General features: G+C 56.6%; 1 protein-coding gene across 1 annotated transcript in view; it reads right to left on the reverse strand.

Annotated features, from left to right (window-relative positions):
- The window catches only part of MCF2L (MCF.2 cell line derived transforming sequence like), an 87433-nt gene that overhangs the window by 22828 nt on the left and 53539 nt on the right, over positions 1-11066 (reverse strand). The window contains exons 4-5 of the mRNA XM_007466364.1: positions 9427-9517; positions 1021-1140 (exon numbers count right to left, since the gene is read on the reverse strand). Coding sequence (XP_007466426.1) covers positions 1021-1140; positions 9427-9517 — 211 coding nt within the window. The remainder of the gene's footprint in view (positions 1-1020; positions 1141-9426; positions 9518-11066) is intronic.

Raw genomic sequence — 11066 nt, forward strand, 5'->3', positions numbered from 1 at the left:
GCTCTTCCTCCGTGATTTCCATCTGCTTCGTGTCTACTGAGTCACGACAGAAAAAAGGCGAGAACACCGCCCCTCTGAACGTTTTCTACTTAGCACCGAGGTCAGCACAGGCACCAGAACACTGACGTGGACACACTGTAGCAGCAGCCTTCCCGAGATGATGCTTCTCTAATTCTAAAGAATGATCCAAAATGGGCCAGGGAACAGGAGATGCTGGCGATGAATTCTGTGAAACCGTGTTTTGAGAACTCACGGGCTCAGCCCCATGGGGCCGTGTGCAGGGCAACCACCGCACTTAGGGTGGGACCCCAGCCTTGTTTCCTCTGACCCGGGGTCTCCTGTTAGCGAGGGTCACTCGCCAAATATGGGCAAAGTGGGTCCCTGAGACGTTGGTGCCCAGGAGATGGCTCGGCGGAGGGAGGGCCGGGCTGCGGCCTGGGGAGCACAGACCCCTGCCCCCAGCATCAGAAACCAAGGTTTTTGATGCTGCAAAAACGGGTGCACCCCCTTCCCCTCAAACCCTGGAGCCTGAGGTCTAGGGCCGCTGAGTGTGGCCTGCACACCTGGCCCCGGCCGGCAAAGCACTCTCTGTCCTGAGCACGGAGAGCAGGGGACAACCTCGGGGACGGTGACCCATACCGGGATTCTCAGATTCCAAGAGAAACCTGGCTGGTCTTGTTGGAGAGGTTATAAGGTGCTGGGGGTGGGCTCTGTCCTCTTGGTAACGGGCGCGTTGCCAGGCAACCCCTTCCAACGTTGCTCTGGGTACCTGGCTCAACGTGGGCCGGCCTCCCTGGGGGGACGCAGGCTTCCTGGGTGCACAGCTTCTAAGGGATCCCTGCAACCTTTGCCTTTAAAGGACAACTGGCAGATGCCACGGGCTGTCCTGTGCCGGCCGGAGTGAGAAGGTGAGACAGGGGTCCCTCTGAGGCTGGGGGTCGCTCACACCCACTTCCCTGGCCCCCTCGCCTCCGTGCCCAGGTGGAGCCAGGCCACTCCTCACAGGAGGTGGGCACTTACCGGTACCTTCATCTTAAAGTCATCTCTGTTGAACCTGAAGGCGAGGTCAGAGAGCGTCCTTTGGAAAAATCCCGTTGGGCGCAGGACGAGGACAAGCTGGAGGTTTGCTGGGAAGGATGCCTGCAGGGGACAGAGGGCTGCGGCTCTGTCTGCGGGCAGCATGGCTACAAGCCGGGTCCCCACACCCGCAGCGGCCCTCGGTCCCAACGGGGAGGACCAGCCCACCGGAGCGGGTGTTTCCAACACGCCAACGTCAGACTAAAGTGGAAATGGTTACAGACACTGCACTGTTAGAGCATCACCATTTCTTACAGAAAAGCAAGTACACTGCTTGGTACAGCTGTGCTATGCTGCTTATCAACTTCAAGGTCAAAAGCTCTGACCTTTTGGGGAGCTTGTAATAACCTATCATGGAAGAGAATGTAAAAAAAGAAGGTATATATTTATGTATATGTATAATTGAATCGCTTTGCCGTACATCTGAAACTAACACAACATTGTGAATCAACTATATTTCAATAAAAATTTAAAAACTAAAAATAAATAAAAAATAAACTGTAAACAAACGAGCTTTGACCTCTTGTTAAGGCTGAGTTGGTGCCCCCAGATTCTTATTTTGAAGTCCACGTTCCCAGTGGCTCAGAATGTCTTTAGGGTCTTCACAGAGGTGACCGAGTTAAGATGAGGTCATTAGGGCAGGCCCATGACCGGACGTGACTGTGTCCTTATAAATACAAAGGGGACATTTGGGCATAGGGACCCACGGGGACACCGTGTGAGGATGGATGTAGAGACAGGGGCTACCACGGCTGAGGGTGTCCAGAGGCCACGAGACGCTGGGGGAGCACGGAGACGCCCCTCCACAGCCGCAGAGGGACCAGCCTGCCAACACCGTGACCTCAGACTTCTGCCTGCAGACCTGGGGGCAGGAGATTCCTGTCGTTTGAGCCCCTCTGTGGTCTATGGTATCTGTTATGACGGCCCCAGGAAACTAAGACACTTGTGCAATAAAGACAAAGCCACAAACACACACACGCATCAACTAAAACAGAGCTAAAGATAAGCTTACACCCAGGCGCACACCCGTAGATACGGTCACGTGAGCAGATTCGCACATTCACGTAAGCTCTGCGTACGAGGTGCCTGACCTTGGACAAGTTAACCTCTGTGCCTCGGTCTCCCCATCTGCAAATGGGGATAACAAAGCGCCTTCCCCACCGCACGGTCCTGGAGGCCGAGCTCTCTGCCGCCCGGGCAGCAGATAGCGTTCTGCTATCCCGTCCCCGAACCGGACACAGCGAGGCCGTGGCCCCACGGCCCCAGGGCCCGCCCTCCCACCACGTCAGGGCGGCCACCCTGAATTCCAGCAGCGAGTGCTCAGCCTCCGTGTCTGCCCAGGAGCCCTGCCCCATCGTCCTCTGTCTCCAAACACGACTCACATCTTCGGGCTGGATCTCGCCATCCTGTTCCTGTGGCCAATGCACACCTGCTCCCTGTCTCCCTCCTGCCCTCCTGCCCAGGCCGCCACGTGCCTGATCTCCAGCCACTCTCACCAGGCCACGGCGGGGTCCTGGCCCTTCATGGAACCCGACCTCAATCCCCTCTATTGATCTTTACCCCACGAGTCAACCACAGCCCCCCAGACGTCTGCTCAGGCATGCTCTGCCCCAGCGCGCAGCCGCCTGGAAGCTGAGCTTTCCTGCACCTCAACCCCACCTCCTGGCCTCTGCTGCACTCCTCGGCCTCTCTGCACACCAGCACACAGCGCTGGTCACCACTGTGACTCCGCACCCTGTCTCCAGCCGGGCCGCGCCTGCCCTACACCTGCCGCCCCTCCATCGCCCGCCGCCCCTCCTGCCTGCACCCCTCCCCCCTGCACCCCTCCCCTCTGCAGCCCCTGCACGGATGTCGCCGTCACAGCCCTGGAGGGCAGGACTTCGTGTCCCCCGTGCCAGCACCAGAGCAGGTGCCCGCTGAGTGTTGTGGACAGAGACGAGAAGGTGGGCAGCCCGACGGGGGTGCTCTGGGTCCCCATCAGCAAGAGGGCCGTGTAGCCCCCACCAGGCGTGAGACGGGCGTCCACTACCTCAGGAAAACCGCCTTCGGCGTCTCTTTCTGGAGGCAACACCGAGTCACACTGCTCTAGCCTTCAGCCCAGTTCTATTGCCCTGATGCGCACCTCACAGCTGGTGTGGTCTGAGCTTACAAGGTAACACGAGCCCTTGTCCTTCAGTGAGGTCCACTCAGGGCAGGTGGCCAGGAAACCCAGGGTGGGGGACTTGCCCACCCCATCCCGGGAGGAGGGGCACCAGCCGTGCTCACCGTCCCGTCAACATGGAGAAGACTGTCCCCTTCTTGTCCTCTGCTTCAGTCTTTCCGTGTCTCTAAATGATTGAGTCTTTATATTGAAGAGAGTAACTGTGAGATCCCAGCCCAGTGGGAACACTTCAATGAGACACACACAAATATAAATTAAATCATAATTTATAGCTGCAAATTAATTTTCTCCCCCTTGGAGTCAAACATCTGTATGAAAAGCTCTGGGAAATTCCAAACCAAAAACTTTATTTTAAAAATAGAGTAACTATGGGATTTCCCTGGTGGCACAGTGGTTAAGAATCTGCCCGCCGATGCAGGGGACAAGGGTTCGAGCCCTGGTTCGGGAAGATCCCACATGCCGTGGAGCCACTAAGCCCATGTGCCACAACTACTGAGTCTGTGCTCTAGAGCCCATGCACTGCAACTACTCAGCCCACGTGCTGCAAATACTGAAGCCCACGTGCCTAGAGCCCGTGCTCTGCAACAAGAGAAGCCACCAGAATGAGATATCCGCGCGCTGCAACGAAGAGTAGCCCCCGCTCGCCGCAACTAGAGAAAGCCCACGCGCAGCAACAAAGACCCAACACGGCCAAAAACAAACAAACAAATAAATAAATAAATAAAAATAAAATAAAAGTAGAGTAACTATATGGAAGATTTGGGATGAAGGCTATAAAATAACATCTTCTTGTAACTTACTCAGTAATCAAGTGATTACCATAGTTTCTATGTAACCTGAAAGTAACAGTGTTTCTTTTCTGAGGCTGACCTTCATTGGCTGAGGAACAGAGAGATGGTGCGAGGACCATTAAAATGTAATCTGGAGGCAGAGAAAGAGGCTGGTTTCTGAATTAATATTCTAAGAGCCTTATACAATGCAAAGGCATCACGTACATTTACAAAACAGCTGAACGCAGTGGAACGCAGCAGAAGCTCTGTGGAACCCCGGTGCCTCAGGGAACGGGGTTTGAAAACACTCCCCAAGTGCATGTTACTTTCTTAAGTTTTGCTCGAAGTCACATTTACCCAGCCTGACTACACACTTGATTTCAAACAGAGCAGCTGAACCCTGACCAATAATATTTGTCTGATAGCAGTCAAAAAACACAAGTCTGTGCGATGAATATAGACTTGAAACTTGGTGTCTCAGTGCCAACAGATGAAAACCCTGGGGTCTGAATCAGAGAGGCTGACGTGAGAAGAGGCCTCCCCTCGCTCCCAGGGTGGCTCCCATGCAGGTTGGGTGTGAGCACTGAGGATGGGGCCGTCTAAGACCCCCCCACCTCCAGGTGGACAGCGTGGAGACCGTCATAAACACTGTTATGGAAAAGACATTGAAGAACTCGGTGGGAAGGGCATCTCTTTGGTCGGAGGACGATCATGAGACCGAATACTCCCCACATCAGGGGAGCTGTCCTCCCCCGGAACATTCTGTGTGGACCTGCACTGCCCACCGGCCTGGACTCGGACCCCCAGCCATCGACCCCATCCGTAGGCGACCTCAGCCCTTTGAAGCCCAGTCTCCACCGGCAGTGCAGGTGAGTTTAAGGAAAGCTGCATGAAGGCCTCTCCACGCACAGCCCAGGGCTGGAGGTGCTCTGTCCCCTCCACAGAGCAGCTCTGCTGAGCTACTTATTTTAGAAGCCGCAGCTCTTCAAGAGTCAACGCTGGCCTCCCAAGGGGCCAGTCCATGCGTTATCCTCAGCCAGAGCGGTGCTATGACCGGACCCCCTCGGTGACCTGTGTTCCACCCGCTGTGCCCCAGGCCCCTCAGAAGGAGCCATGCCCTGGCCACCCCCCCCCCCCCCCCCCCCCCCCCCGCCTTCCCGTCTGTGTTCTGAGGGGCGGATCACCATCCCTCTGCCCAGACAAGGCCTCCTTCCCCTCCCAGCTCTCGGCAGGGTCACCTCAGCCGGGAAGCCCTCCTGGAGCTTGCTCTGCTCCCGCCTTCCCTCCGCTGTAGGTGCTCACCAAGTTGCGCTTAGACCTCTAGTAACTAGCGCGCAGTAGGAAGTCACCAGCGTTGTTTAGGACAATATTATTTTGCTACATTTGGAATATTTACCGGATGTGACCTAAAAATCCTGGTGTTTCAGATACTTGGTTTTGTACCTTTTCTGCACACAGAAGGCATACGCTTTACAAGCAAAAACTGGAGCTCTGCCCCATGCAGACTAGAAACAGCTCTCACTGTGATTTCCCTCAAGGTATGCTCTAGGGTACGGACTCAGCTGAGTCAGGCTGGCTCCAGACACAGATCAGCACCCTCTGCTCCCACGTCCCCAGCTGCCCCCCAACTCCCCCACAAACTCCTGTAGTTGAGAAAAAGGGGGTTTCAATTTTAAGTGGAATCCCAGAAGAGTATACACGGTATCTTATGAAAGATACATCCATCCGAGGATGGTCCAAACCTTGATCCAACTATTGGACAAACAGCAATGTTCGAACTCTCAGCTTTGGGCCTCATCCGTGGGTTGTGACCGTGAACTGTGACAGGCAAACACGCACGTCAAACTGACACCCGGTGAGCTGCCGCTGGCTCTGCTCTTGATGGGGACACAGCAAGTCTGATTTTAGCGACACTGGACTCTGGACCCTCCAATGCCTTATTTTTCTATTCCAAGCTGAGGTAGAGGCATCCAAAAAAAGGAAAAAGAACACCCCGAGGTACAGAAAACTCAGCTCACGAGACAGCACACATGGCGGCTTGAAATAGCCCCAAATTTCAGCACATTATGTAAGCGCCCAGGCTCACTCGGGCAGCCAAGCGTGTTTGGATCAACAGCCTCTCTGCCTACGGCCCGGGGCCGTGATGGAATCGTTCGGGCTGGGCCGCTGCTGACAGACGGCCCCTCCTCAAGGGCTCTGGCCCAGCTGAAGCCAGCTGGTCTTCTTCCCCAAGCTCCCCTGGATGAAAGCAAAGGCCAGCGAGGCTGGTGGTCCAGGTCCACAGCAGGGGATGGCGTCGTGGGCCAGCTCTGCCCCCTCCTGCTCCCCTGCACAGGGACAAGGTGCCAGCTGTGTCCCCACCACACAGCCAGGGTGCAGCGCAGACCCCACACCTAGCTCAGAGGGGCACAGACCGGGAGCGGGAAGGCTGGGCTCGCAGTGTCCCCACCCCCTGCGACCTCCCTGCCCATCTCCGGTGCCCTGTGTGTGTGTCCGGCATCTGGTCACAATGTCAGCCACCTGCACTCCACTAGTCTACACATTTCCTGCTATGTTCCCCTGTCCCCAGCACTTCCTACCGTGCCAGGCACACATTAAGGTCTCAATAAATGTGTTGAATATATAAATAGAACTTTTGGCATTAAAACGATCAGTGAATTCTTGTAACAAAAACCACTGGAGTTCAAAGAGAATTTCTGACAATTCTGCTGAAAAGTGCTAACTTCTGGGCAGTTCTAAGGCAGTACTGGGGAACCCTAAGGCTTACAGGAGAAATATTTATATTTTTATTGTATAAGAATCAGTGCAAACATGAAAATTCTAACTTTTTTTTTTTTTTTTGGACGCGCGGGCTCAGCGGCCACGGCTCACAGGCCCAGCCACTCCGCGGCACATGGGCTCCTCCCGGACCGGGGCACGAACCCGCGTCCCCTGCATTGGCAGGCGGACTCTCAACCACCGTGCCACCAGGGAAGTCCCTAACTTTTCAGTTATGATTTTCACAAAGTTTTGAAGATGAGCCAGCTCTCTTCAGAAATTCATCTCATTATAAACTGGATGAAGGGACTTCCCTGGTGGTGCAGTGGTTAAGAATCTGCCTGCCAATTCAGGGGGCGTGGGTTCAAGCCCTGGTCCCAGAAAATCCCGTATACCGTGGAGTAACTAAGCCCGCGCACCACAACTACTGAGCCCACGTGCCACAACTACTGAAGCCCGCGCGCCTAGAGCCTGTGCTCCGCAACAAGAGAAGCCACCGCAATGACAGGCCCGCGCACCGCAACGAAGAGTAGCCCCCGCTCGCTGCAACTAGAGAAAGCCTGCGCGCAGCAATGAAGACCCAGCGCAGCCACAAAACAAAGAAACAAAAAAACAACTGGATGAAAAGTGAAGCTATGTTTATGCTCGGCCACGGGAGAGCCTGACCCTACACAGGTCTACCCTGGGCTACTGGCGATCTCGATGACTACTCAGGTTTTAAAAATAATGTATCTGTTTCTTAGAAAACAATACTGCATTTGGAGAATCTCTTATTATCTGACCAGGAGTGGCTGATCAGCTTGAGAGATATTCAGAGCTCTCCTGTCTCGCCCCGGGCCCGGGCTGTGTGCCGGCCACACAAAGGCGGATGGGGCTGGCCGTGGCCTCGAGGGCCCACAGCGTGCAAACAGAGGGTATCCTCCCAGGAAGGGAGGCCAGGCAGGGACCGAGTGCAGCCCTGCCCCAGGGTTGGAGGGGCGTGCCACTAGGGGAGGGTATGGAGGGATGAGTGGCAGCCACCCTGGCTCTGGGTGAGGGCCCCCCAGGGTGTGGCGTGTGGCAAGGCCTGGACCCCACGGGGATGCCCGTGACCACCACGGCAAAGCGTCTGACTCGGACGCCCGCACACACCATGACGTGCCCGAGCGGTGGTTCAAACCACTGATAGACAAACGCAAAAGAACTGAGCAGATTACTGGACTCGAAAATGTTGTTATTATAACAGTGTTACCTTTTAAAACAGCAACACACTTGACTGGAAACTTCTTGGCCGCCAGCTCAGGACTAATTTACTGAGTTATTGATTCAAGAAAAATGTGTTGTTAAGTCCTTTGTGCATCTGACCCAAGTGGCTTTTACAATTTAATCCTTAATTTGGGCTGTCAGGTGACGTCATGAGCAAATTTATTTTCAAATTTAAAATAATGAAATGGACATGCTGGCTGTGAACTGGTGGTGGCACATCAAAGTCCTCTGTGAGCGTCTAAGGATTTAAAAACAAAGGAAAGCTGACGATGAAACATTTATATACTACGTGAATACGCTTCTTTTGAAACGTCCTGAAGTGTTTGGATTTGTTGCAAACGGTGACGTAGAGAGTGCGTGCCTGGTGGGGACGGGAAGCAGGGGCAGGGCGGTGAGGGAGTCGCTTTGTCAGGAGGACGAAGCGGGGACCGGGCAGCCCCGGGACGGGTTTGCACAGGACCCTGTCGGTCGTGAGCGTCGGGGCAGATACTGCGCCTGAAGCGTTGTTCAGAGGAAGTAATGAGGCAGCCGGGAGGAGGGATCAGTTCTCCCGCCCCATCCAGACCCCAGCACAGCAACAGCCCCTCAGAGGCCAGAACAAGACCCAGAGCAGGAGCCTGGGGGACCGTCCCCCCACCGGGGGCCGGTCGGGGTCACTCTGCCTGCAGAGCAGCGAACTTCCCGGTCCTCTGGCTGTGGGGAGGCAGGGGTGGGTGAAACTCAGCCGGCGAGAAGCGCTCCGCACGCAGCTCGGGAGCAGGGCCAAGCCGCCGCCGAAAATAAGACGCTGGGGGCTTTGTGCTGACGTCAGCTATTCCCGCGGCTGAAAACAGCACAGCAGCGGCGCAGACCAGCGGCTCTTCCGCCTGCGGTCTGCGGACCAGGAGGGTCTCCACGTGGCCACGAGGGCCACCGAGGACGGCTACTAGTCTGACTTAGTCGTAAGACTAAAGAAGAAACAGCCCGTTTAGAAGGAGAAAGTCACATAGGAAAAGCTATTCAACGTAATCCCCAAACTTGTAGCCTGAAGGTTTCCGTGACACTCTCATCACCCTCAAGACTGACTGCACAGTGTGTCCTGAGCATCTCACACACTCAATGTCAGAGACAAACCAGCTGCGGAGATTGTTTTCAAATTATAACACAGCCCCCGAGAGTGATAATCCACTTGAGAACACACAGGCATGCACACACACGTGCACAGACATGCACACACGTGCACACACACTTGTGCTCGCAACTCGAGGAACCCAGGGAGGTGTGGGCTGGCCCTGCCCCAGGCCCCAGGCTGGTGCTCCGAGCTGGTGCCCCACCGAGCAGCACAGGCCAGAACCCAAAGTGCCACAGGCAGGAAAGGCCGCGTCACCCGCCCAGGAGGAGGGGGTGGGGGGCACGGGCGCGGTTAATGACACTTACCGCTATTCTCAGGATGGACGCCTTGACCGAGGTCCATTTGTCCTGCCTGCGGTCTATGACCAGGATGAACCCGATGCCAGCATCCTGCAGGCTGAGAGGAGAGAGCCGTGCTCAGTGCGCCGCCGGAGGATGGGCCTGCCCTGCCGTCCATCTCCGGGAAGAGCTCGGAGCAAACCGGCTCCTCCTGTGGCCCTCAGCCTGCTCCACACACTGCCGGGGGCGCCGCGTGCCAGGACAGCATCGAGCCACCTGCGGGGCTTCCCTGAGCTCGTGGGCACCTTCCAGGGCTCGCTCTGACCCGAGACGGACGGACAGACTCTGTGTTGTTTATTTCCCAGCCTGACACCAACCAGCTCACGGCACAGAGAGGTAGGCAGGGCCCATGCTTCCTGGAGCCCAGCTGTTCCAGTCAGAGCTGGTCATCTTGCCTTGCAAGTGGACCGGCCGGCCCAGCCTTCACAGTGAGCCTATGACCCACACGTCACATTAGTCCCAGCATCTGGGGTCCCCAAGTTCATCCACAACACAAAATCACTCTTGAAGGCATGGCCACAGCTCGGGGAGAAAAGCCCCGAGGCGCCTGGAGGTGCACGAGCGTCCGCTGGGGACGGGAGACAAGATGGGGCTTCTCGCAGCAGCAGCATCTGAGAGAGAGAGACGCTGAGCACCGGTGACGACAGCCCCATCCCCACAGCCTGACGCGGCGTGAGTCACTGCGGAGACCAGGAGGCTTCTCCCCTTGGACAAGCCCGCCACCGTGAGCCAGCTGCAGGGCGGCAGTGCCCACGCCAGCCAATTGGCACGGAGGAATGAGCGAGCAGGCTGAGGCTCCGACTGGAATTGCTAATTTCCACGTCTCCGAACATACCAACGGTTTAAATGAAAACCAGAAATACACGGGACACGCATAAACTACGCGGCTGGCGGTGGTGCTCTGCTGGCTGGGAACATTATGTAACAGAAGTCAGAGCTGAAACAGCCCAAATGCTCCGTCTTGGAGCAACACCGACGACGGACACACAGAGTCACGCCTGCGCGGGAGCGTGCGCGCCGCTGACTGTGTGTCAGCGCACCCGACGGTGAAAGGCTCCACCTGTTCAGCGTTACCTGCTCCACAGACAGCACAGGACTTCCGGGTAAAAGCACAAAGTGACGTCAGTTTTGGTTTCTGCTGCTGACGTCAGAGTGCGCACAGCCAGGCCAATGACGGTTGCCCGGCCGACACGGAGCCCCCGACAGAACCGTCTTCTAATCGGGCTCAGCTCTTATGGAGGAAGTTTTATTTTGTTTACCCCTCGGGCTTAAGTGCCAGGTACCTGGGACCACAGCCGCCTTGCCCCCCACCCCCCCATGCCCGGCAGCAGGAGATCCAGGTGGACGGCGGCCCCAGGGCCTGATCTGGGTGGGCAGGGCAGTCGCAGCTGAGACGGCCCCTAAGCCTGGTGCTGGCTCTGGCTGGGGCGGTCAGGAGCCCGGGGCTCCCCGGTCAGCGTCACAGGCACACGCCTTCCTCTGGGCAGCCCCAGGCGGGCTCCTGAGCCCTCCCAGCCTCGGCCATGGGAGCCGGGGCTCAGCCCGGCGTGAGACGGCAGTGCGTTGGGCACCCGCGTGGGCCCCATCCAGTCCACTCGCTGGTGCTC

This window comes from Lipotes vexillifer, unplaced genomic scaffold (genome assembly GCF_000442215.2).
Source record: "Lipotes vexillifer unplaced genomic scaffold, Lipotes_vexillifer_v1.1 scaffold791, whole genome shotgun sequence".
Taxonomy (NCBI): domain Eukaryota; kingdom Metazoa; phylum Chordata; class Mammalia; order Artiodactyla; family Lipotidae; genus Lipotes; species Lipotes vexillifer.